The sequence below is a fragment of the Mustela nigripes genome, chromosome 4 (genome assembly GCF_022355385.1).
Source record: "Mustela nigripes isolate SB6536 chromosome 4, MUSNIG.SB6536, whole genome shotgun sequence".
Taxonomy (NCBI): domain Eukaryota; kingdom Metazoa; phylum Chordata; class Mammalia; order Carnivora; family Mustelidae; genus Mustela; species Mustela nigripes.
This window is the reverse complement of record NC_081560.1, coordinates 42,751,222-42,779,090: the sequence shown is the minus strand read 5'-3', so window position 1 is coordinate 42,779,090 and position 27,869 is coordinate 42,751,222. Positions and strand designations below refer to the sequence as shown.

General features: G+C 43.8%; 1 protein-coding gene across 3 annotated transcripts in view; it reads left to right on the top strand.

The window, feature by feature from the left end:
* BMPER (BMP binding endothelial regulator) overlaps window positions 1–27,869 on the top strand; it is a 251,913-nt gene that overhangs the window by 221,960 nt on the left and 2,084 nt on the right. For all 3 annotated transcript variants that reach the window (XM_059396591.1, XM_059396592.1, XM_059396589.1), the window contains one exon: window positions 17,574–17,704. In XM_059396591.1, the coding sequence (XP_059252574.1) occupies window positions 17,574–17,704 (131 nt within the window). The remainder of the gene's footprint in view (window positions 1–17,573; window positions 17,705–27,869) is intronic.

Here is a 27,869-nt window from a genome sequence, read left to right as displayed (position 1 = left end):
GAAAAAAAAAAAAAAGAAAAAAAAAATGAAAAAGAAAAAATTAAATTAACTGCAAGACTAAAAAAAATCACAGGAAAAAAGCCATGAGTTCCGTGCTTGGCTTTCTCCTCCTCTGGAATTCTGCTGCTCTCCTTGGTATTGAAACCGCACTCCTTGGTAGGTGAACTTGGTCTCGGCTGGATTTCTTGTTGATCTTCTGGGGGAGGGGCCTGTTGTAGTGATTCTCAAGTGTCTTTGCCCCAGGCGGAATTACACCGCCCTTACCCGGGGCCGGGGTGAGTAATCCGCTCGGGTTTGCTTTCAGGAGCTTTTGTTCCCTGAGCGCTTTCCGTAGAGTTCCAGAGGACGGGAATACAAATGGCGGCTTCCTGGTCTCCGGCCCGGAGGAGCCGAGAGCCCAGGGCCCCACTCCTCAGTGCGCCCTCAGAGAACAGCGCCCAGTTACTCCCGTCTGCCTGACCTCCGGCCGCGCTCCGAGCTCACCGAGCCTGCGACCGGTTCAAGGTAACACGGAGCTGCGAGCTTACTGTCAGCTCTGTCTCTGTAGCCGGCTTTCCCGTTCCAATACCCGCAAGCTCTGCGACACTCAGACACCCCCGATCCTTCTGTGACCCTGCGGGACCTGAGGCCACGCTGACCCCGCGTGGGCTTCGCCCCGGTTTAGCCTCTGGAGCGATGTCCCTCAGCGGAACAGACTTTTAAAAGTCCTGATTTTGTGCGCGGTTGCTCCGCGCTTGCCGGGAGCCGGCCCCTCCCCCCGGGGTCTATCTTCCCGTCGCTTTGGATTCACTTCTCCGCCGGTCCTACCTTTCAGAAAGTGGTTGATTTTCTGTCTCCAGAATTGCTGTTCTTCTTCTCTTCGATCTGCCGATGGATTTTCAGGTGTTTGCAATCTTTAGATAAGCTATCTAGCTGATCTCCGGCTAGCTGAAGCAGTCTCAGCTTGCTACTTCTCCGCCATCTTGACTCCTCCCCTCCCCGTTTGCCTTTCAAACTCATGCAAGACTGAGCTCATTGGCCATTATTGGTCCCCCCCCCCCCTTGATGAAGTTTCCTCAGATATACTGCCCACATTCTTTTTGTTTTGTTTTTGTTTTGTTTTGTTTTGCTTTAGAGAGAGAAAGAGCATGAGCAAGGGGAGGGGCAGACGGAGAGAGAGAGGGGGAGAGAGAGAAAGAGAGAGAAGCAGATTCCTCTTTGAGCATAGAGCCGGACACAGGGTTCAATCCCACAACTCTGGCATTGTGACCTGAGCTGAAATCAAGAGTTGGATGCTCAACTGACCGAGCCACCCAGGTGCCCTGCTGCCCACATTCTTAACTCCACTGATCATTCTCTCTTCTGCTATCTCTCTGTACTTTCGTCATCTTTCTGTTATAATACTATAAATACATACATACACACATACACACGCACACACTATATATATACACACACACACATATATATGCACACACACTCTATATAATATTATATGCACTATAATCAAATTATTTTTATATCTGTTTCTCTCACTCTATTTTATATCTTTGATGGTGGAGATTTTGACTTCCCATCTATGGATCAGCACAATGTTCTCAGCACAATGCCTCTGTGTAGTAGGTGCTTAGTAAATGCTATTTAGAGGAATGAGTGACTGAGGGAACTCATCCTTTCATTCTTCTCACCTTATTGCAAGGCTTCCTGGAAAGTAATGTAGGTTGCTCTCAGTATGTCATGGAAAAATCAGCACATACAGTCTTGGTTGTGTTTCTTTAAAATGGTCTGTCTGTGGTTCTCCGCAGGATCAGACATCATGTATTTAAATATTTAAGCTGCTGTGTTACTTTAATGTGGCATTCCTGGTGGCAGGCCATTCTATTTAGACCTAATGGAAGACAGGATGGTGGAGACAGGACTAGTCATTGTTTCATTGTTCTTTCATAAAAGTATGTCCAGTTAAGGGGAATGGGATCCTTTTTCATTCATTTCATTCATATTTACTGAGCACCTTCTACATGCTAGCGACTGGGCTGGTGATTCAGCAGGAAATTCGACAGACAAGGTCTTTCAGCAAAGCTTACATCCTCGCTGGGGAATGTGACCCAAACGAAAGCAATAATCAGCTAAATAGATTGGAGAGAGGGTGATGGAGTGGAGGTAGGGGATTGTTGTGGATGCTTGTGGTCAGAGAAGGAATGTCTGAGGAGCTAATAATTGCCCTGAAAGTTAAGAAGGTGTCAGCTGCTGCTCCAGGAAACCAGAAGGTTGTTTCAGCCAAAGGCAGCAGTGAGCTCGCCATTTTTAAGGAATGGTGGGCAGTCTGGTCTGCTTGGAAGGTAGTGAGCTGAGGCTGGTAAATAGAGTTGAAAATGTAAAGCTGGAAGGGTTTAGATCGTCAGGGGCATATGGACCATAATTAGGATTTATGAAGATTATATTTTTAATGTGATGAGGCATCTTTGGAGACTTTTGATTAGAGGAATGACATGATTTATTTTATATTTTTAAAAGATCATTTGGCTGCTAGGGGAACATAAGTATTATTATAAGAAGTGTTTGCACAAAAATACTTGACTTGCTGCTGTGACCGGAAGAAAGCATATGATGATATCTGTGCTATCGCTGGGAAGATAGGGGTGAGAAATTACCATTTTTCACTGCTGAGTCATGGTAAAATCTTTTTTGACCACTCATTTAACCCCCTTTCCTCCTATCTTCTTCCCCAGTGCATGACTTTCAGTCACTGTGTTTATATGAGCTACCGCTTTTCCCACCTTCTCATTTTCTTATTCCAATGCCTTACCAACCTCATAGCATTACTGATGGTCCCAATATTAATCAGTCATGTTGCTAGATTTTTCTACAACCTACAGAGAAATAAAGAGTAGTTTATAGGGTTTTTTTTTAAGCCAAATTGTATCCTATGATTGACTGAACAGCATTATTATGAGCCATTATAAAACAGTAGACAGCCCAGAGGTACTTGCAAAGGTGGCAATGGAACAAAGCAACCTTTAAATTGATTTAACAAAACACTTAGTTACTATTTCATGGTAGGCAAAACAATAATAAATCTTAAAGGAGGAATCTTCCTAGGACATTATGAAAAATAAAACTAGCATAAACTCATTGGTTGCTGTCAGCACTCATTTTTATGGTGTTTACATGAACATTGGTAACAAAGAATGAGATAATTTATTTGTGACTTTTGGCTGACGTTAGAACACATCAGTAGGGATCCTCAAGTCTGCCTGTAGCCATGGTGTTGGTTAACTTTGTCTCACAAAAATGAAATTGCATTTTGTTTACTGAAAAATAAGGAATCCTCTTGGTCGGACGCGTGTCTGCCCTCTCCATGCCTGTTCCACATTGTTAACCGGGGCCAGTGGTGGGCTGGGGCTGGCTTCTGGTGCCTCTCTCGAGAGGGTTGTTAGAATCTCTTCCCAGCACCATGCTTTGTGATCTGGGATTCATGTTGGTACCCTGCAAGCAGCCACAGTGGGAGAATTTATAACCTGGAAACTGGCACAGGGTACAGATCTGGGGTTCTATTCTCCCCAACTTCCCAGGAGCTGGTTGCTAAACATTTACCATCCCTTCTGGTAACAGTTTCTGCTGGCTGTTCCAGCAGAAACTCAGAGTGTTGGATTGCAAGCTCCTTGTCTCTCTTTCCACTCCTCCTTGCTGTCAGCCTACTTCTCCTGCATTCCTTATTTGTTGACAGACTTTAAACCCAGGCTCAAATCTCCAGAGGCATCTGTGACCCTTCCTTTTCCCCTTTGCCCTGACATGACATCCTTTTCCAAATCCTATAGATTATCCCTTCTCCTATCTCATGTGCTTTATGTCTCCTCTCTGTTTCTGCTGACAGCCTCTCCCCTCCCATCCCCCATCAATAAATCCCTAGTCGTGTCTTTCTTTTTTTTTTTTTCCTCTTGTAACCCCTGGTTGGATCATCCTCAATAGATGCCTAACTCCCCCCAACCCCGTTTAATCCTCTATCTCCACTTTCTCCGGCCTATCTCACATATGATTATCAGCTCACCTTCCTGAGCTAATGTTTTCTGTTTTCTGTTTTATCCCTTTTCTGCTCAAATCTGTCAATGACTCCTCTGATCCCCAAATAAGGCTCGTGCTTCATAGCTTGGCATACAAGGCCATCCATGATCTGAGCACAACCTACCTTTCTAATGATTTCCTAAGACTTTTGTTCCTTCTCTTGATGCTCAGGAATTTTCAAATGGCACACGTGGCTTTTCAAACAAAAGTATTTCTAAAATACAAGTTTTCTGGAAAGCCCGTCCTTCCTCGTTGTCTGGGTAAAACCAGCTCTTTCTTTTAAGATGTAACTCGAATGAAACCTCCTCCTTGGAATCTTTTCTAACTTCTCACTCTCTCCCCTCCTTGCCAGCACACACTCTCTCCTGTACTCCCCTGGTAATACTGAACTGCTTTTTATAGCACTCATCGATTTCCTCCTTTTATTACAATTTATTTTAGCACATTGTGTAGCTGGAGTAGAAAGCCCATCTTTTTCATCTTTGGCCCTACTGTGGGGGTGAACACTGTGCCCTACTCAGCAGAGATTTGTTGAAAGAATAAATAAAAGGGAAAGAAGGTTTATACTTAACTTGAATGCCCTTTAGCTGCTAGGTGTAAAGAAAATAAAAGCATAGGAAGTACAAAATGGTATAATAGCCATATTTCTGGAAGTTCCCCAAAAGTTAACTTCTAAGTGGAATGTTTTTTTTTTTTTAACTTTTTGTAATGCATTTGAAGGGGATATCATATGGAAGCTGGAAAAGAATAGAATAATTCCACAGTGGAACAGAAGGTAGAATCTGAGCAAATGGGTTGAAGCTACGGAATGCATTTTCATTTAATATGTAAGAAAACTTCCTGAGAGGTAGAAGACTTAATTGTTTATCACAGGAATGATATTCCTAAAAAGCTACTGAGCTGTTGTCACAGACATGATGCAGATGCATGACCATCTGCCAGGGAGGTTATAAAAGGAATTCCTGCAGTAAGTAGATGTTCATTAAGGTCTTTTAAGACTCTTGAGTGTATGAATTGGTGACTGTTTATGAGTCACCCAGCCTATTGGTAGGGTTTTTGAGCACTCACTGTCCTAAACCAAGATAGACTGCCACAGTGATGGTTTACTATTCAGACAGGAGGCATAAAATATTTAGGAAGAAAGCATCTAGAAAATCTCCTCTACCCGCCCCCACCCCCAAAAAAAAAACGGTTTCTAAATTTTGGGTCCTCTGATGGGGAAAATTGTTCCACCACTAATTTTAGATCATAAAATTAAGGTTTAAGAAACCTGCCATATTGTTTTTTTTCTCCTTAGGAGCCAAGGACCAATTTCTTCAGCACTAAATTTCTGCCTGATTAAAACTTTGGCTTAGTCGTATTTTATTTCATTTGCTATGGGTCTCAAAGGTCATAGACTTAGAGAGAGTGGACCTCTTATTCTGCAATGGTGGGAACCCTGTCCCTCATGTGTGGTTCTTTCTCACCTGGAAATACCATTTGCAAATTTCACTTCATTCTAACCCCTTCTTTGCTAGGTGTTTGCACTGGGTCATTGATCTTCACCCAGCTGCTGATTTAGAACATAGTCTTGATTTTTCCGCCTTACCCCACTCTGCTGTGTATAAGCAAGAGCATGTGTGTGTGTGTGTGTGTGTGTGTGTGTGTGTGTGTTTTCTTCCAGGAATTTTTTTCAGGGTCTCCTACATTTTTGACCCCATCTTTACCTATTTTTCTCCAGACATTGGTCTCCCAGTTACCTAACCCCTTCATCTCTTTAATTTCAACATCTTCTCTTGGACTTCTTTTTCCTTGGTGCCAAACATATCCATGTCTCTTTGATCCTACCACATGTGCATTCATGCACACACAAGTGCTCCACATGTCCCTGCCTCCTGCCATTCCATTTCTCTCCTCTTCACTGCCAACCTGCTGGAAGAATGGCCTTCACTCAATGTCTCACACATTTCCCACCTTCCATACCTTTGTCCCCACCCCATGAAACTATTCCTACCAAGGCCTTCACTGACTCCTGCTAGCCTAACCCAGTGGCCTGTTTCTAGTTCTTACTCCCCTAGGCCATTGATTGTACTTAAAACCATGGGATGCTCACTCTTCCTTGAAACTTTTTCAGGTCGTTGAACTCTCTGATTCTCATTGTCACCTTAGAATTTACTTTATCCGAACTTGACTTTATAAATACCTATAAATGATTCATTCAGATAAATGGTTTTGAGCATCTCCTCTTGACCAAGGCTGGCAAAATATACTGAACAAAACTTGCCCCTCTGGAGCGTAGGGATTTGAATGGAGTGGGGATCAATCAGATAAGAACAGAGCTGCAGGCTGTGACGAGGGCTACTCAGGAGTACCATGAGAATGTCAAGTAGCAACCTTGTCTAGCTTGGGGATTTCATAAGCCCCCCTGAGAAAGCTTTTGGTCTTCTCCTTCTAACCTGGAGAAGGGAGAAGAAGGAACAGCATGTGTCGTATTAGATACTGTGTTGCAGAGCAGAGAACATGGACCCAGCTTTGTCACTTATTACCTGCATCATATTCAAAAACAAAAACACAAACAAAAACAAAAAAACCTGCTTGACTTCCTTGGGTCTTAGTTCTCTCTTCTGTTAAAATTTTTGCAGTAAAAAATACATGTATTTACATATGCAACACAGCCGGCATATTATATAGTAGGTACTGAGGGAATGTTGCCTTACCCACTTCTTCCACTATTGGGGGTTATGAGTGTTCTGGTGCCTTCAAAGCAATATTCTCAGTTGCTTCTAGGAAAGAGGCCCCACATCCCACCTCTCTGGGGCTTATATGAGGGTGCTATCATTTGAGCAGAGGATGGGAAGCTGCAGGGTGGTTGGCCCATGCTGTTTATAGTTTGAGTTTGGGGAATGTCTGGTCCCTGCATGTGCCATCACCCACTGATGGGAATGGGTGGGCTCCTCAGGAAAGATACTTCTCTTAGGTCTAGGGACTGAGTTTTCCCTGTACAGTCAAGCAGACCAGAGTACAGAGTGCTAAAATCCCATCCTGGTGCGGCGACTGGATGTGGATACTGGTTTATTGTGGAACCAAAGGCACGGCAGATGCTTGATGAAAGGCACCCAGCATCTGAAAAAGTTCGTCCCAGCACTGCATCCTCTGGGGGCATGGCCACCGCTGCCGCCCTTTTATTAATGCACGTAGTGGACTTGGCAGCCCTCCACTGCCTAATGTGAACAAGGCCTCTGGAAGGATCGGCCCCTTTGAAGCAGCTGGGCTGGTGGTGGCTGCCACGTATGGCCAGGGTGTGGCCTCCAGATGCTGGATGCCTTCACTTTGACAGATTTTCCTCACTGCCCCTCGTGACCGCACACTGCCAGTGCCTGCCTCTCAGCCGGCAGCTGTGGTCTAGAGCTGAACACGTGTCCTGGCATGCTGGGCCACAATTGGCAAGATTCCACAGAGGACTGCTGGGGCTGGGAGTCCCCTCTCGAATGAGAGAAGGTAGCAAATGCCAATTGCCCGTACCCCTCTCACATTGAGTTTCGGTGGGACAAAGAGAGGAGACCCTGCTTGCTGCCTGGCGTCTCCCTCATAGCATTCATGCCCCTGTATAGATCAATTTCTCTCTCCTCCTTAACAATTGGACCGTCTGTTTTCTCACTTACTTTTCCTGAGAACCCCATGAGAGATGACACACGGAAAGGGGAAAGACTGTACCCAGATAGGCTGTTGCTTTTGGCCTCACCTCACTGCCTCTCCAGTCTCCCTGATGGCTTATCCTGTGAGAGAGCTTTCCTCTCCCCCAGAGCACCCTGCTCATCTCCGGGCACCTCCCGAGTGCAGTCCCCCACTTGCCAGAGCCCCAGATGGAGCCTCCTTAGTTGGGCTGCCAGTGGCCTGCTGCCTTCCCTCGTCTTGCCCTGCCCTCCCCATGACACTGTGCAAGTCCCAAGATGGAAGCAGACTCCTCTTTGCTTCTGGATTCCCCGCTGAGCCCAACCTGTTGTTTTGCACACAGCAGGCACTCAATGAATGTTTGTCCCATTGAATGAAACAGTTGCGAAGGTGATGTATATCTATGTTGGGGATAGAAATATAATGAGGTGGGCTTGTAACAAAGAAGAGATATTGAAGATTTTCTCAGTAAAGATCTCCCTCTCATTTCTGGAAGGTCTTTCCAAGTGTGAATATCACCTAGTTTTTAGGGCTAACTAAGGGCTAGACAAGTCCATTTTTAGACATAGAGTCCGGAATGCTAGTACAGTAATGATACTGCCATTATACTAATTAGGAAGCAGGAATGTGACTGGCACCTTTGGCCTCTCATTATGTTACCACCTCAGACATGGTACATCCTCCTTAGGTGAAGGGTCTGGTAGTCTTTTGTACTTGCTATTCTTTGCAAAACAAAGTAGGTCAAGCTAGATACAGTGCATAGGTAAAATGAGATTTTACAAAAAACAAAAAAGCATAGGTTTTTTCCCACTGATGCTCCACCTCACCTGCCCTCCAGCGGGGAGTGCCTCAGATAATCTGCCCTCTGTGGCTCTGTGGCTGGTACCCAGGAGGCTCTTAGTTTACATGGGGATGTAGTCCACCAGCCAGCCTCACCGTTGTTTTACAGCGAACATGATGGTGCTGAATTGAAGATGTTTAAGAGAAAAGTGATTGATTTTCTGACGAGCAGCCATTTTTATGTTCTGCTTTATCAGCCAGCCTCCTGCTCCCACCCCCTACCCTCAAAAGTGGAGTAAGAAGCAAATGCTGGAATAAGAATGGAGGTTACTTGGCACTCTACCTCTCAGCCACTAGAGGGGGGTAGTGACCAGGCTTCCCCTTTCCCGGGCTGGCTTATGAGACATCTTTGCCTAAATTGAAATAATGAGTTATCCCTGGGAGAGTGACAATCCAGACAATGTTCGCTAATCATGGTCACCTTTTCCCCTCTGTGGAGCTGGTGTTTCATACTTAAGCAAAGATATTTCATTTTTCCCAAGAGGAGTATTTTCGAACCCTGTTAGTAGTTCTAGAGTCTCTGGATTTGGTCTCTTTGAAGTTGTAGTCCCTGGGCCTGGGGCAAATAGCAGGACAGTGCACACAGCTTCCCCAACCCTAAGGCACAAGAAAGCTTAATTATGAGCCTGGGGATTATAGTCTCCACATATGGTCTGATAGACGGCTTTATCAAGGGACAAAATATTTTAGGCTCCAGACCGTGTGTGACGGTTGTTTGGTCTCTGCTCAGAGCAAGTGCTAAGGAGTCCTGTTAAAATTGGCATCTATGGAAAACTGTAAACATTGCTATCTTTAGAGGAGGTCTCTGTGCCTCCTGTGTTATTCCACAAAACAATCTCTATCTTTAGAAGGGTGTCTAAGGCTGAGGGCCATTTCTGGAACTCCCATGCCATGCTAGCTTCTGCCACGCAGGCAATGCCATTTGCTCCCTGGGGAATTTAACCTGGGAGAGTGAAAGCAATCAGTATCGTTCAGTGTCTGGAGAGAGCACATTAGCTTAAAGTATAGAGTCCCTAGGTTTTAAGTTGGAACTCTGTCCATGTTAGTAGGCAAATGTATACACGATAAGACCAGAGTGCAGGTGATCCAAAAAAGGATCGTTGTGAATAATTCTCAAAATGGTTGGTAGGTTTTTCCCGGTGACTTCGATAGTTGTGTTTTTAATTCCTGTCAAGGCAGAAAGAGAGCAGCTACAGAGGGAAGGACACTAGACATCAGAAGCTGAAGAACACACAAAACTGATGGGGGAGCTGGGGCATATCACTGAGGCATCATCACGGGCATGGGCTCACTGACTGATTCTGGATGGCTCTCCATGTCACCCCTGTGAGTTCAGGTTGGAGATGATGAGGACTTGGATCCCTAGGAGAAAGAAATGTCTTCACATCAGGACCTGCCAGGCTGCTGTGTGAGGAAATGGGCCCTTAGTGAACAGGTTCTGTGACTGTTTGTCAAAGGAATCTTTGTTTTGTCTTGTTTTTTAATTAATATTGGAGATTGAACCACATGACCATCAAATCTGAGATATGGTGATTTGGAAACTTAAAACTTCTCCTTTTGCCTGAAATTTCCTTTTCCTCATTCTGGAATGAAGCAAAATTCCACACATGCTTCGAGATCCAGCTCCTGTGTCTTTCCTACTGTGTGAAGCCTTCTGTACTTAGTCCTCAGTATCCCATTTGCACAAACTTCCTGCCCATAACAGCTTTTGCTATGTCATTTGGAGTTTGAAGGTGTGTCTGTCTCTGTTGATGGCTGTGCCTCCCTCCATACCACAAACAAAAAGGGCTCAATGAATTCATTCTTCCCACTTAAGAGTGGGCTAAGTCTAATGTGTGTATGTCTGTGGGGATGGGGATCTGATGAGGCTGGGTTGCAGATAGGTTTAGTATCCACAACCAGAGAAGCAGCTAGACTCCCAGGTTGTCCTGCCCCATCTCCTTAGATTGAGTTTGTGAGATAAATAAGCTCATGCAGAGACACCTGGCCTGGTGGTACTGTCCTGGAAACCTAGGCAACTGTGGAGCCAACATTTTAGACGATATTTGACATCAGATATTCTCACCAATCTTTAAGCCACCGTGGTGCCAAACTATAGCTGGCTCAGGAAGGATCTGGAAGGAGCAGAGTGGACTCCCTGCTGGCTGGCTCTGCAAGTTTGCCCCACCCTTATTAATAACTCAGTAAAGGAACCTCATGTTTCCCATTATTGAATCTTTTGGCCTTGTTTTTTATGCCAGTAGGCTGGGCTTTTTTGTGAATTGGTGAGGGTGCCCTTATAGTATTGAGAAGAGCAGAGGTAGTCGCTACTGAGTTAGGGATGACGTTATTTTCTTCGGTATAGCATGGCATGGCTATGCCTTCTTATGGCTACTACCTGTAGTTACTTCTATGCAGTTCGGGTTAGGGAGGTTGGGGCAGAATTTCAAGGATTAAAGTGTAAGTAAATTTATTAATAGTCTCTTGGTAGTTAAACACATTTCTATCCATCCAGCCAGGACTGTCTCCCGAATCTTCTCTACCCCACCCCCCCCAACACACACATACACACAGATCTGCAGCCACTATAGTACAAGCCTGGGATGCTTTCACCTGATTCTGTGAACTTCCTTCCATGGAGCAAGGAAAGCCATACGAACCCAGTATGGTTTTCTAGTCAGCTTCTGGACTAAACAACATGTTACTGTTGCTCTCAGGAAAGCTGACTTCTAAACAGAGCAACACAGTCCGGCCAAAGACCCCACCTGATGGCAGAGGGGAAGGCCAGGCTCTGGCTCTGGCTCCCAGATGGAGCTGGCTACTGTCACTCCTGGCCTGCCCTTCTGTTCTCCCAGAAGCAGTGTGGAGAGTTCCCAGTGGTTAATACATCTGTCTTTCAAAACTCTGTTTGGGTAGCAAATGCATGAACACTTACCTCTCTCTGACAGGGCTAGCCTGCGTGCCAGAGAAAGCAGAGGGAAAACCACTCAGTATGCTGTTGCTAGGAAGCAGAGAGATGTTTGATGTTTTGATTTTAGCAGCATTTGGAGGCTTGTCTTTTTAATAACGCGAAGAGCTATAGGTTGTTCTTACAATATTGAATATATGCTTTTCTGAAAATGTGTTATTAAAGCAGACTACTCAGACCAGATCATTTATTCTGCCATTCATTAAATTAAAAAGAAAATCCCCTGGGATACCAGAGAGGGGTGCAAGAAGTTCAAAATGAAGATGAAATGTTCCTAAGGAAGCAGCTTAGCTCACAGGTTGCAGTGGTGGGCAGCCCAGGGGCAGAAGCCACATTAGGCACTAGCGGGAGGAGGAGGGGCAAAGAGAATTCACACTCCTAAGATATCAGGGTCCAACTGTGACTCCATGGAAGCTGGGCAAAGGTCATCAAGCCATTCTCATTCACTCTTTTGATGATTCACGGTATTTACTGAGCTGTGGGTTCAAGGCACTGTGCTTGGCCGGATGAATAAGATACAGCTCCCCTCTCTAACCCACAAAGAGGTAATTAGGATTCAGAGGGTCTGTGCCAGAATAAAGATGTAGAAGGGACAGGACGCAGTAGCAAGGGCTGACTTCTCCCAGGCCAGTCAGAAAGCATCATGGAGGAGTTTGAACTGACTCTTAAATGATAGACATCAGATTCTTTCAGTAGAAAAAGATGGGGAAGCACAGTCAAGACAAAAATGGCAAGGTGGAAGGAAGCCTGAGGATTAATGAGACATTCCCTATGACTGGGTAAAAGAATGTGCGTGGCTAAGAGAAAGGGATGATCTAGACCACTAGCAACTATGAATTTAAACTTTCTCTGGAAGTGCCCAGGAAGAGCCGGAGTGAGCCCGATCTTGATCTCACAACATCTGTAAGCCTCTCTCTCTGGGAGATCCTCTCTCTGGGGAGAAGGGGAATGGTTTCCCACCACAGATGGAGCTGCACACTTGGCACCACTATCCAGTAGAACTTTCTGCAGGGATACAACTTGTGTAAGTCAGCACTGCCCAGTATGATGGCCTCTTGCCACATGTGGCCACGGGACACCTGAAATGTGGCTCATGTGACTAAGGAACTGAATTTAACATTTTTCTTAATTGTAATGAATTTAAATTTCCATTTAAACAGTTCCACTGGCTTATGACTTCTTTCTAGAGCTTTGCAGGAGGCAGCGGTTGTAACCTAATGGTGGGGAGAAGCTGATGGGGGCTCCCCTGCAGCTAAATGGCAATAAGTTGGGTTTTGTGGAGGGCACTGACCCCAGGTGGGTTCTGATTCCAGTATGGTGCTGCGTGCTGTGAGGAGAGGTCTTTGAAGTGTCTTCCTGAGACATGACACCCATACAGGAAGCCATTGCAGAAGGGAGCAGCTGGGGTGCGACAAAGGGCTGTGCTAGTGCACAGCACTAGCCTGGGAGGGCCCTGGGGTAGCTCCTGGCACCCTCTTTTTGTATTGCTACGGTGCTCAGCTGTGTGAGCCCCAAGGAGCAGGAATCCTGCCTGCACCTCTTGCCATCAGGAAAGGTGCCCGGAGCAGGGTGCGGAAATCAGAACGTCATTTCTAAATGCATTCACCAGCTCCTGTGTCAGAAGGCACACTTCAAAGGGCTCCTCAGGCAGCTGATGATTCTGTAGTACCAGTAGAGCTTTTCTGGAAAAGCCCGATTGTAACGCAGCCTATGTTTTCCCACTGGAGCAATGGACGCCTATGTTTCCTGCGTAGGAATTCAACATCGAACAGAACAAAATTGTGACAGAATCATGCCACCAAGGCAAAGAAACCAAAGCCATAAATCTTACCACTATAAGTGATAACATTCTCCCCCATGTTCTATAAAATGAATATGAATGCGTGGTATCAGTGCATACTAAGGAAAGAACACCAATTTTCCATTACCGCATAACAATTCAACTCCACTGTCATAAATTAGATTTTTCTCATGCCGCACTATTAAGTGTGATCAACACAAATTGAACACTTGAATCACAATAGCTTTGCCCCTCCCTGAAATCTGGAGTGCATTTGAGGATGCTTTTACTTTTCCCTTCATAAGTTCTTTTTCTTAATAAATTCCTTCCAGCAGAAGCATGCCCAGTTATCCCATTATCCATTCCAACCATCTGGATGTCAAGTTCATGGCATCGCTTGACCAGTGAGGTGGGAGTCTGAGGATGACTCCCAGTGAATAGAATCAAAGCCTGTGCAGGAGGCCTCAGATTCACAGATTGGAAAACTTGAGCTAGAGAAATATTTAATAACTAAGACCTACCCATGGATATTTTAATTTCCTCCCATTCTTTGTGCTTTATTTTCCTGTTCTAGTCCCTACATTCTGACTGAAATACTAATATGTCTCATGTTACTCTTTTTGTCGACTTAAAAATACACCGATTTTTATCTTTTTAGAAAAGTGATATGTGTTTATTGTAGGAAATGCAGATATGGAGAAACTAGGAAGAGCCACAATTCTACCACCTCGAGCTGACTGCTGTGAACATTTGGGCATATCTGTTGTCAGTTATTTTTGTCTTATGTGTGACCACGCAGTACTGAAACAGGTTTGCTCTTTTTCAATCAATCCTGCTGGAATGTTTCCTCATATTTTAAAAAACATCATTGCAGTGTCTGTAGGATATAAATGTCACCTAGATGTATTTAACTATTTCCCTGTTACAGGCAATCCGGTTTCTCCCCCTGCCCTCTTTTTCATTTCAAATAGCACTGTGGTGAAGTCTCCTGTATATATAGCCTTTGTCCACATCCACATGCATTACTATTTTCTTGGGTATGAAATGTCTCTGCCAGAGGAAGGAGCCTCCTTTGGGCTATTTATAAGTATTGCCAAATTGCTCCAGTAAAGATCTTCTAATGCGTTTGTTAATATGGCTGTTGAGATGAGAAAGACCTGAATCGCAGTCTTGGTTTTGCAGTTCCAGATCTGCGATCAGCCATGTGATCTTGCACAAGCTAAACCATCCTAGCTCCAGTTTCCCCAAGAGTTAAGTGGGCCAGGAGTAACAAGTGCCTCAGACCCCTTTGCTGTGTGGACTAGATGCGACAATCCCCGTACAAGCTGACGGTAGCAAAATGCCTGACGTAGGAGCTAAGAGTTGTACACTTGGCCAGCAAGAGCTGGGACCCTCTCTTTCTCCATTCTCTCATAAACCCTGGGTAGAGTTTGGTGTAAAAATCATCAACTTGACAAGTGAATAAAAAAGACATCTTGTAGTTTTAACTTCTGTGACAAAACACATTTCTCTAGCCTTTAAATATGTTTGAAATATTTCAAGCCAAGGGTGGCTTTGACAAACGTTTTTTCCTCCAGTGTTGTTCATCATGAGTGCCAAGTAATAGAATAAGCTCAACTCTTCCTTCGTTTTAAAGGGCAGATCTGCTGCTGGCTGTGTGTGTGCCCTGCGTGGCCTGTCATGGACGCAGAGGGTGGGCAATACGCGTGGTTATTAAATGTGGGCTTCCACACGAAATGTGAGCTCACCGCGTTTTCTCTCGACAGCTCAGTGAATTGGATTTAGCTGTCCCTAGTTCACTTGAAATCGCATAAATAGCTTCCTAAGACAACCAGTAGAAAGAAAGAGAAAAGAAGGAAAACATTCCCCAATAACCCTTGCACTTAAACCAATTAAATTCTGTTTACTTTCCACAGTTCTACAGAGTCGCATTAGATGTACTTTCAAACCAGAGGATGTGTTTCCTCGCGCAGAGACCACCACATTCTCACAGGAGAACCATCATTTCACCGGGCCCACTCGGTGGCACTCCATCCCCATCGCGTTGGTGGGACCCGTGCCCAAGGGAGTAACACTCCATAGGCCAGGGAGGTCCCCAGGATGTGAAGCCAGGGTGGGATGAGAGGCTATAGCACTAATTCACCAAAACCTGGCTGGGGATTCAGAATTGAGTGGGACCGTGATGGGTGTAGGTTGGTCTGGAATGGAAATGAAAACAGCGAAGACAGTGGTATTGAGGAGGGTTCGTTCTCAGACCTTCAGAGGCCATTTTAAGAACAGGCTTTAGTTGGCTGTTCTCAGAAGCCTGGAGGCTCTGCATGAATTTGAAGACACAGCACTGTGTCTGGTATGTGTTTGCCAGTGAGCATGATTTCACCGGGTTTCTGTAATGCAAGTGGGAGGAGGTATTTAGAAATACAGTCTTGGGGCACCTGGATGGCTTAGTCAGTTATGGGTCAGACTCTTGACTTGGGCTCAGGTCACGATCTCAGGGTCCTGAGATCAAGCTCCACACTGGGCTCAGTGTGGAGTCTGCTTGTCCCTCTCCCTCTGTTCCTCCACACCCTATTCTCCATCTCCCCCACTCATCTCTAAAATAAATAAAATCTTTAAAAAAAAAAAAAGAAATACTATTCTTTATTATTACAGAGAGGAAAGGGATCCATTTTTCTGTTCTGTATCAGTCATCAGACAATTTTCTGTCTTAAGTATCAGTCATCAGATAATTTCTCACTTGATGACACGGAAGAGGCTCGTTAGGTTTCAGTACAATTGCTTCTTGTCCCTGTTAGTTTCTGTTTCCAAGGCTGTGTTCTTGAGGGTTGGGCTATAATAATTGGGTACACGGTGAGTCTATTGATTCTTTAATATGGTTTCTGCATTTAATTTTTGTTCCGGGCAGGCAGTGCACCACCTTGACACAGAGCTAGCTGGCCACTCTCCGTGATCAGATATGTACACATGTCCCATGTGAGATCAGATGTGTACACACATCCCACAAGAGAAAGTGCTGGCATATTCACATTGGATTATCACATCCTCGGCACTTTTCAAGATCATCTGTGCTGTTTGTAATCTTGAGTATTATAATTATTTGTTTTTGCTTTCAGCCTTGAATTTGGTTCTATAAGGAAGAGGTTTTGCTGAACATGAGTATGGGGAAAAAAAGGGTAGTTTAATGTTCTTAATCTTGAGGGCCTCTTGCATAAATGTGAAGTCCAAACTGGGAGGGAGTGAACTTGCTGGAAGGTGAAGATGAAGAAGGTTCTCTGATTCTAGGGCATAACAGGAAGAGCCCCAGTCTAAGAGGAATTTGTTTAATTCATTCTTTTGCCACTTTTTAATGGGACTTGGGCCCATCTATTCATTTGTAAAATGGCCTTTTTATTTATAAAATATGGACTGTGTTTTGCCTATGTAGCACTCAGTGAAAGACTGAAGCAGAAGCATTTTGTAAATGATAATAGGACATCCCGATGTAAATTCATTACCGTGTCCTAGAGGTCAAGGTGCTTGAAAATTTGTTGGTTTACATTGAAGCCCGTTTCAGTTCCCCTGATGTCCTGGCCCATCATTTCCATATTTAAACTTAAGCTATGAAGCTCTTGGCTCAGTCTTCTTTATCTTTTAGTCTAATTAGGAGTCTGAATGTTTTGCTTTATTTGGAGTTTGTCACCCCACATTCTAAAGAATGAGGTTCAGTATTTCTTAAAAGACTAAGATTCTAAGCTACTGTAAAAATAAATCTTAATTGTATGTCTTCAGAAAGCCCTGGGATTTTTATACTTTCATCATGTTAGTCACTATTTTGGTTATATTGAATTAGAAACTATGTTTCCTATGTTAGAGCTATTCACAAAATGACAGCACTTTGAACGGTGACTGCAGCCTAGGAGCTGTGTTTCCAACATGGTAACCTCTAGGCATATTGATTATTTGCATCTAAGTGAATTAAAATAAAATCAAATAAAAAATTTGGTTCCTCACACACCTGGCTCAATAGCCAGGTACAGGTAGTAGAGACTGCTTCGGATAATGGAGATTGTAGAACATTTCCTATCATTACAGGAAGTTTTCTTGGAGAGTCCTGCTCTAGAAGAAAGGGAACCTACTATCACATTGTTCAGACATACCCCATAAGGCTTCATGCAGAACTTTTATGCCATTTTTAGATTTCCAACCTAAAATATCAACCTTTAATGGCCAATCAAGGTTTGACATCCACCTACCCACCCCTGTCTACAAGTCACATTTAAGGTATGTGATGACATTTGATATTTTTACATGTTCATTTCTTTCTGTTGGGTTCCTTAGGTCCTGCGTGACAGACATGTGTGAATGTCCAGTCCATAAAAACTGTTACTGTGAGTCATTCCTGGCATATACCCGGGCCTGTCAGAGAGAGGGCATCAGTGTCCACTGGGAGCCTCAGCAGAATTGTGCAGGTGAGAAATTCCTGGCATATCCATCCTTCGGAAGTTCACTACAGCTCCCAAAATAGCAATGGAAGAGACTTGCTGATGTGGGCCACATTTCCCCTTGGCTAAAGGGAAATTCCATCTAGAAATTCCAATAGTCCAACTAGATTGCAACTTGATAAAACACCAGGGCTTCCCACTAGGCAGGATAGAATGCACTTAAGAGAAATGCTTTGTGACAAGCACATTTGAACAATTTAAGGATTTCCACTGTTGCAAAATCCTCCCAACCTCAAGCTACCCCAGCTGTTTGTACTCAGCACATGGACAATCACAGCTGTGGCTTAGGTTATGTGTGGAACAAAGACGATTCATGATGATTACAGTCATTTAAGGTCTTCAGGATAAGTGTGATTTTTTTTGTTAAACCCTAGAAGAATGTTCTTTTGCCTGTGAGAGATAGATTTTTATATTCCTTGTTATAGCTCTTTGATCTCAGGCAGGTTAATTGGCTTATTTGAGATCTGTAAAATGGACTTCTTTGTTCATTCAAGAAATATTTCTTACCCAGTGGCTAAGTGCTGGGCATTGTGCTGAGCACAGCTGGTAATCGGTAACTCAAAGAGAAGAAGCCTTTGTCATTGAGGTGCCCACAGCCCAAAAAGAGAACCAGACAAAAATGGTAACTCTACAACAAATACTTGCCAAGTATGTTAACTGTGATGAAGGAAGCAAATAAGGAAGAGCCAAAGAAAGCAAATGGAGAGGGAGTGGGTGACTCCTTAGGTGGTGACAAGGGTAAGTTTCTCTGTGGCTGTGACATTTCAGCTGAGTCTGGAAGGATCGAAGGGAGTCAGGGCAAGCATTATATGCAGAAAAAACCATATTTTATTGCCACAAAGTAGGAACAAGATAGCATGCTTTTGTACTGGAAGGGAGCCAGTATGGCTCAAGCATGGTTTGCGAGGGGAGGAGGGTGGAGAAGAAGCGGCAGCTGCATCGGGCAGGGCTTTTCAGGTCTCTAGAAGGTGGGTAGCCTTTACTCTAAGAGGAGTGGGAGCCACTGCTGGGCTTTAAGCAAGCCTCGTTTTGCTTTCCACAGTTCACCCTGTGTCCGGGCTACTGTGGGGGGAATAGATGGGCTGGGGCAAGATTGAAAGCAGGTGACCAGGCAGGTGACTGTTGCCGTAGTGGTGGTGAATGGTGGTGGTTTGGATTAAGATGGAGGGAGTGTATGGGGAGAGAAGAAGAGAGATTCCCACTATAGCTTGGAATTTTACGATTGTATCTATTACACAGAGTGATAAGCATCCGTGATATATATATGAGACATCTGGAAGAGTGTCCAACTCATAGAAGCAGCTGATGCTATTCAGATTTAAAGATGAGATGACTGAATATTTGTCACTTACCTCAAGGGTTGGCAGACATTTTTCTGAAAAGGGCCAGATTTTGCCTGGAATGAAGAGCCTGGAGTTTGCCCTCATTCTAGGCTAATCCTAATGACCTTAGCTCTCATATTAGGAAGGATGGCAGTTGGTGGCACTGCTAACCCTAGAATGCCTGTATTGGTGGAATGCACAAGTGGTCATCTGGTTGGAGAATGGCCTTGAAGAATTGTGTTAAAGCTGTGTTTTCAGTGCACGGTCATCTTGTTTACTTTGACCAGTGGGTCTCAATCTGGCTGGACACTGGAGTCACTAGGGAGTTTAAAAAATAAACCAGAAACCTATGCCTCGGTCCCATGCCCAAATATCCTGCTTTAACTGGCCTTCTGTAGCTTTTAAAACTTCTCAGGTGAGGGGCATCTGGGTGCGCCAGCCGGTTAAGTGTCTGACTCTTGGTTTTGGCTCAGGTGGTGAGGTAACATCAGGGTTCTGGGATTGAGCCCCACATCAGGCTCTGTGCTTAGTGTGGAGTCTGCTTGAGATTCTCTTCTCCTTCTACTCTCCCTCCCCAATGTGCTCTCTTGTTCAGATTAACAAATAAAATCTTAAAACAAAAGTTTCTCAGGTCATTCTGACCTGCAGCCAAAGTTGAAACCACTGAGTTAATTTTTATGCCTATTTGGGTGCTTTGAGGGGAGAGGATGACAGGTATTTTGGGGTTACTAAAACTTCTCTAAGCTGCCGCTTGACAAAATCACTAGTCTGTGTCCTTGAAAAGCACCAAACCCGTTTACTTCTTTCTGGTTTTTCTTTTGGAATTTGCTCTCCTCTGCAAACCCAAGTCCAGTCTTTGTATCTGAGTTCACTTTCCACAGCAAGAGTACCTCTCTGTTGATGCCACCCTTCTCAAAGGAGTATTGATTGATAAAAATAACTTACATAATGCCAGCAGGCCAGGCCTAAGGACCCAGAAGGGATCCTGCAGGACCAACCAAGATGGTCCTTGGCTTCACACAGGATGGAAAGCAAACATGAGCCAGCCGGAAGTGAGAGCGGAGTTTATTGAAGATATATATATATATGGAAGATAGAGACAGAGCATATGGGAGGCTCAGAAAGGAAATGGAGGATGAGTCTAATCTTTGCGTGGAGTCTGGAGTCTTTACTGACGGTTGTGATCTGGTGCACATGTCTTCTCAGGCATGTAGGAGCTGGTCAGAACAAGGACAGGGTCCAGGTGTCCATCATGAGTCACTCATTCCCTGGAATCAGGGTGTCTTGGCATCTTCACGATGTCTAGCGCTTGTGGTCTGGTATATGCACATGATGACCTTGCCCTATCATTTCTTAGATACCACCATTTGTGCCGGAAGACTCCAAAGAAATAGTTAACTCCTCATCCCTTACAAGGACTTACATTAAGACATGTGCATGGTGGGAGGTGCAGGTCCTAGCAAGAATAGAAACAGAAAACGGAGCAAAATGCAGATTTTTGTGAAGTCTTTCAGTTTCCCTAGCTCAGTAGTAAGGTGTGGCGGAGGCTCCTAAAAAGTAAGACCAAATGTCTTAGCTCTCACTTAATGTATCAGTGCGGGGTTGCATAGTGAAGCTGATGTTTTGAGGGACCTGTCCTTTCAGTGCATCTTGAATAGTCCGGGTTCCCTTTTTCTCCTTTGAGTCCTCCTTGCCTCACATCTATCAGAAAATGATCGAGATATATGGAGGCTAGCCCCATCCCTCCACCCTCTGTGATTTAGAGCTCTGCAGAACCTTATAAACTTTATTAGCTGTGGGGGTGCCGTGGTAAGGCTTATATTAGATACACAACCTAGGAACACTCTCTTCCTGGCCCGGAGCTCTGTATAGCCCCATCTGAGGGCACACACTGTATCTGAGGACGGCGCATTTCCCCCGGCATCCTGATTTCAGGGACCAAATGTCAGGAGCTAAAATCACTTTTCTAACGGACAAGGAATATGGCTCTTGAAAGGTTCCATTTACCACTTAAAATTAATGGACCCATCTGAGTGAGGCCTGATTGCACCATTGCAGGGGAACCCTTACACACGCACGTGTACACACACACACAATAAGATTCCACAGATTGGCAGCTGGTAAATGAAAATAAATATACAGAGACATGCAGCACCTTTCAGTAGATCCAGTTCCAATTAATCAGAAATACTGAAGACCCTAAGAATACTCCTTCCTTGTTTTCAGCTCCCAGATCTTTTTCTTTCTTTCTTTCTTTCTTTTCTTTTTTTTTTTTTTTTTTTTTTTTTTTTTTACAATTTATTTGTTTATTTGACAGAGAGAGGGAACACAAGCAGGGGGAGAGGGAGAAGCAGGCTTCCCATTGAGCAGGGAGCCCAATGCAGGGCTTGATCCCAGGACTCTGGGATCAAGACCTGGGCCGAAGGCAGACACTTAATGACTGAGCCACCCGTTATCCCCTCCCAGATCTTTTGACTTATGACAGCACTTACGGCCACTTAATACAGAGAAGAGAAATCTTCCAGAATAAAAAGCCTGGGAGTTGAACAGATAAGAAGCCAGTCAGGCTAGAAACTCTGAAAGAGCAAGTGACATTTGCAAGGCTAGAGTTGGTTTTAGCCCTATCATGACTACCAGCAGGAAGTGTCCATGTGGCTGAAAGGACAGATGGCACCGAGGTTTAGCATGTGAATTACCGAGTACAATACACTGTGCAAAGGGCCATCACGAAGGTCTATCATAAAAGCTTAATAATGACCCTTTCTATTAATATTCGCCATTTTATAAGCATTTCCTTTGCCCTGAGGACTACACTAGTACTTTTATGATATTTTATCTGGTTAAACCTGCATTATAGTCTATGTGGTAACATTCTATTGCCCACATTTTAATGATAAGGACATTGAAGTTTAGAATATTTAAGTGATTGGCTGCAAGTCACAGAGCTAGAAAATGCGTAAGTTGGGAATGAAACTCAGGTCAATTTGCTTTACAGCCTCTGTTGTTCATCATTATGAAAACAGACCAGCAAGAGCACTGCAGAAAAACACATTTGAATATGAATATATATTTATTTGCATATTTCTGTAAACGTCAATGAATTTGTTCAAACATTTGTTATGTAGAGCTTTCTGATTTCTCTTGATTTGTGTCTTATCACTGATGGTGGTCACTTGGTAATCTCTGAGTTTAACTTTGCTGTGATCTAGGTTGCGCATCTCACTTGGCTATCCTTAGCGGATTTTCCACCACCTCCCTGTAGCTGATGCTAATTGTCACTGCACTTTCAATGATACATCTTATAAGTGGGAAAGGTGCTAGGATATTCAAAGTGGTGTGTATCTTTCTGTAGCACATCATATAGACTGCTGGGTTCTATGAGCATTTTCCCGTTTTGTTTTGTTTTTTTTCCCTACAAATTCCGGGTGATTCTAGCCCCTTCTGTGTAGCAACTGCTTTCCTTATACACAATGAGCTTTTCCTTGGCCAACTGGATGCCTCCTTTAACAGTTTAGGGGATAAAGTCAGTATGGTCATCTTTAACACCAGTAGAGGGACATGAAGACAGCTGAGTTCCAGAGGGTGCAGAGCCATGCTTATTGAATTTACAGATAAAGCCAACACCTAGTGCTTTTATGGGCTACCACATAAAGTAACACACACTGCTGCTTGTATGTGTTACACAGTGGCTGCTTGTGTGCCCTCTTGAGAACAAATACATGCCAACCCTAATCACTTCGGTAGTTTGCTGGCTTATAAAAAAAATTAATTTAACCAGATGAATCCTTTTTTAAATGTCTATGTGCATATTGGTCACATTTAGGTTTTAAAAAATTATCTTTTGCCTATTATATATTAGAAATCATTTTGAATTCACAGAAGGGTCAAACGGTCTGAGTCAGTATTCGCTTTCTAGGATCATATAAAAGTTGATGATCAATTTGAAGGCAAATGTAATTACATCATCCCCCAGCTAAAACCCTCACAAGATTCCCCTTTGCCGAGACTTACAGCCCTTGCTTGCTTGTCTTCCTTTGTCTCCCTCCTCAAATTCTGTGCTCCCATCTACCAAACTGGGATCCTCATTCCCTGATTGAGCCAGACAATTTGTTGTTGCCCACATCCTGCCCTTGCCCTCTCTCTACCTGGGCAACTCTTCCCACCACAGCCTGTCTGACAGTTGCTACTCACCTTTTAAGACCTAAGTGGGCTCTGTTCTCTGAGGTCTTCTTAGATGCTGACCTACCCTCAACGTCAGGGTGATATCTCCCTCTTACTCCTCTATAGTATTTTGTTCCAGTGATCTAATATGGTACCTCTTGCATTTTATTAAGAATCTGTTTACATGTCACCTTCACCTGTTTGGTTGTATGCCCAGACTCCTGTAACTGGAGATCAAAGATGATATCTTACTCACATTTGATTCCCTGGCCCAAGAAAATGCCTACCACATGGCAGATAGGTGGGAGAGATTTATTAATTTGAACTGAAATGGAAATGGTATTTATTCAATGAGAAAAGAGCCCCCCGCTTTTTTCCTAGTAGTTCTCCATTTTCTACGTTCTACTTTCTAGCCATAGATTGTGAAGGAAATAATCAGTGTTCAGGTAGTCAAAGGTGAAATGTCATAGCAGAACATCAGTAAGTTAAGTGCTAGAGCTAGAAGGAATCATTGAGAGGTCAGAGAGAGGAGGAGAACATGAGAGAGATCATGTTTATGAGAGCATGTGGGAAAAGGAGAGAATATGGGTAGAAAGAGGAAATTCTATCAAGTTTTCATGTTATAAGTGATCTTTGCAAGATTTAAAGGGAAGCAAAGTATCTGGCGGGTAAAGCGAGTTCAAAGAGGCTTTCTGGAAGCAGCTGAGTGGAAAATGAACTCAAGTCCAGCCAAATGTAATCCACACTGGGAAATGAGATGATGGATTGAGCATCATTAAGATTAAATCATCATCCAACAGGCACTAACATTTATTAAGCTGTTCCTCTGTGCTTGGCCTTGTGCCAGAACCTTGGGTCATGGTAGACAAGGACTCTGCCCACAGGACCAGGGCCTCAACAGTTCACTTTTTTCAACCATGGGTCCTTGACATTGGTAACTATGACAGGCCATACCCAGAACTTTTATAATCTACAGCCGCTCGGGCCCCACTGTAGACTCAGAGCAAAAATCTTTGGGGAATGGGGTTAAGGAATAATACCTTTTGAAAGATCCTCAAGGGACTGTGATGAGCATCTGTGATTAAGAACTACAGCTGCACTGGAACTGGGGATTAAAACAAACAAATAACTTTAACATGAAAAGTGCTGTGGGGTGCAGAGAGAGAAAGGATATTTTGGGGGCGATCCAGGAAGCTACTTGGAAGAAGCACCATTTGAATTAAGACTTGGAAAATGATGAGATTGGGAAGAGAATCAGAACTAGAAATTAGAGATGGCACTGTAGTAGCTGATAGAAAGAGAGAGAGAGTGAGAAGGCAAGACAATGTAAGGGAAAGAAGAAAGTAGACAAACGCAGGACAGAAGGTGTCCTTAAGGTGTTAGAAACTGGGGGGTTCAGTGTCATAAGATAGAGAGTAACACCAAATATTTTGTGGAAAGGTTATGGGAGAATGGGGCTTACCAGTGTATCGGTAGACAGAGTCATTATGAAAAATTTTGGTGGGAACTGCTTCAATAAAGTGGTAGCTGAGAAAAACAGGTCTATTAATGTTGATTAATTGCAGAGGAATTGGATAGAATGACTATTAACTCTCTAATGAGATTTAGAGGTAAAAGGAAGAAGGCATTAAGTCTGATACGTTACAGAATCTTTTTTCATCAAAGGTTAGCATTGCTCTGAAGATGTTTGTAATATTTAGAAGATGGAGCCAACAGAGAAGAGGATAAATATGCAATGAAAAGGACAAACAACTAAAAGAGCAAGTTCATGGAGAGGAGAGGGGTCAGAACCCAGGAGTGGCAAGTCAAGGATGGGTGTAGATGCGGTGGAGCGGCGACAGGGAAACGACGTATGGGTGCTCGTGTCGGTGACCTGAACCCCTCAGTAAGGAAGGATGGGGGCTCTGAGTCTGCGGAGGAGCTCCAGTAGGGTTTTAGGTGGCAGACGGTGGGAAACAACAGGAGCGCTCATTGCGCTCTTCCTTCCACTTTAGAAATAGTTGCTTTCTCATTTGCTAAAAAGGCATGAGTCTCTGCAGTGACTGAAGCATGGATGTGAGGGTTGTGTATAGGATAAGTTCTCAGTTCTGACGGCATATGAAAATTACCTGGGCTAGGTTTTTGGGGGGGGAGGGATGTCAGGCGTCAGGAAGCTCCCTGATCATTCTAATTTTCAGTGGAAAACCTAACAACACGGGGAAATAGTCATTGTGGGTGAATATGCTATTCAGCTAGGATGTTTCCAAATTGTTAGACATAAATAATGTATAGGATATTCCGTTAGCCACTGAAAGGGGAAAAATTTTTTTTGAAGGGATCTGCCAAAAGCCAAAAGATTGTCAGAAAAGCAAGCAAGATTTAAAGGAAGAGTTGTGTTGCTCTGCCCACTCACTCATCCATATAGCACTCGGTAGGCCTCTGACTACCTGCTGCATGTTAAACAGCACACTGTTGTTGAAAATAAAGAAACAAGATAGCCTTTCCCTCTAGTGGCCGAGATTTAATGGGAGAGAGAGAGAGAAGACAAGGAAACCTGTGAGTACAGCTGCACGTTGTAAAGGCAGGAATGGAGGTGGGCAGCAGGTGCTCTGAGCAGAGAGTGAAGGAAGAGCTCATCCAGATAAGAGAGGTGGAAAAACAAACTGGGAAGTGTCTAGAACCGCGGAAGATGGGCTGGATGGTAGTTAACACTCACCAAGCTAAATAATGGCACTAGATCAAGGCAGAGGGTGGGTCTCAGGCTTGGCTTGCCTAGAGGAGGTTCCTAGTAGCCTAAGGAATAAAATTAAATCGTGAAAAGCTGAAACAATAAAGTTACATGGTAGTGGTAATGTTAGGGAATGTAGCATTAACAAGCAGCAGTAATTTTTTACTTATCTACTATATCACTTGGGATCCAGTCAGAAAACAAAGGGCACACTCACATTTACTAGTTGAGGTAATTTTTATAGATGGGCTTCTTGAAAAGGGATAAATCGGGTGTAGGAGAATAACAAAGAAAAGCCCAGTGCCCTGGAAATGAGCTGTTTATACTCACAATATTTCGACACTGAATGTGTGTGGGTTTTTCTCATACCAACCAATTCTCCAAAGTTCCAGAGACCAACTGGGCCCCCTACAATTTAATTGAATTCTGACACTAACTACACAGAGCTGGTATCAGACTCTGTCGGCTTAAGGTCTCAGTGTCACAAGACTGCCCTCACTTTGGATGCCAGTTCCAAGTGTTAGGTCTCTCGGTTACCCTCACTTCTATCTGCTTTGGCTGCAAAGTAGGGGGAGAGAGGTGTTCTTAAAATCCCCCTTCCTTTTCAGACTTAACAGCTAAAATGTCTCACAAAACTCTGGAAAACACTATTTACTAACTGGTTTGTTATAAAGGATACAAATGAACAGACGAAGAGGTACATATAGCAAGGCACAAAAGGGTCCGGACGAAGGAGTTATGGTCCCAGTGGAGGAAGGACACCACCTTCCCAGTATCTTGATATGTTCCTGAGCTCTGGAGGTTTCTGAACCTTGTTATTAGTCATTTGAGAGTTTTTATGGAGGTTTCCTTATGCAGGCATGGTCAATGAAATCATTGGCCACTGATGATAAACTCAGTAGCCACCCCGTCTCCCCTTCCTGGAGTTTGGGTGGTGGGGCTGAAAATTGCAACCTTCTAATCAGACCTTGTTTTTTTTTTGGTAACCAGCCCCGATCCTGAAGCTATGTAGGGTCCCCTAGCCACCCGCCATGTCTTTAGCATACAGAATACATTTATTACTCTGGAGATTCCATGGACTTTAGGAGCTGTGTGCCAGGAAGTAGGGACAAAGACTATTTATTTTTTTATTCTATCATTCCCTGATATCAGAGAGGTTGTGATCATTCGGGGGCCTAAAGAGGCAAGGGAGGGGTTGGCCATCAGAACTTGGGACAGAGAGAGCTCCTACTAGCTTATTGTAAGTTAGACATGGTCAAACATGAATGTTCCATGGTAACTCTAAATCTCTAATTGGAAAGATTGAGCTTAAGGTGCACTTGCTTGAAAGCCAGTTCAACTTTTCAGTTTTAGAATTATGTGATTCTTTACAAGGTATTATTTTGCAAACGACATAAGCTGTAGTAGAGAGGTTTCAACAGATCGTCTTGCCTTGCTATTCATTTTGTTTGGAGCAATGTCAGAGGAAGGTTAGATTGTTGCTGGTGTTCTTGAAAAGCCCCTCTTCTACCTTCCTCTTCATGAGAATGGGGGGCGGGGGCTTCTTTGACCGTCCCTGAAAATAACCCAGATAGGAAAGTTTGTATGTCATAAAACTTCTAGAAGGTTTGCAGCATTTTTTCCTGACAAATCTATTCATGAATTTTCCGGAACTCTCAGAGTATTGTCAGAATCATTATAGCTCTAAGTAAACAAAGATAGCAAATGGGTGGTGATTTGGCTAGATCATCATTTTTATATTCTCTGGCCAGCCAGCCACGTATTTCCCTCTCCCCAGGTACTCATCTCATTTTTCCTTCCTTGGTTTTTATCCCACTCTTGTTCTAATTTGCCTCAAATTGATTACTATGATTAAAATATGTCACGTATCGTTGGCAGGGTTTTTTTTTCCCCCTGTATGTATAATTCTGTGTATTTGAATATTGATGTGGTTGCATAAAAT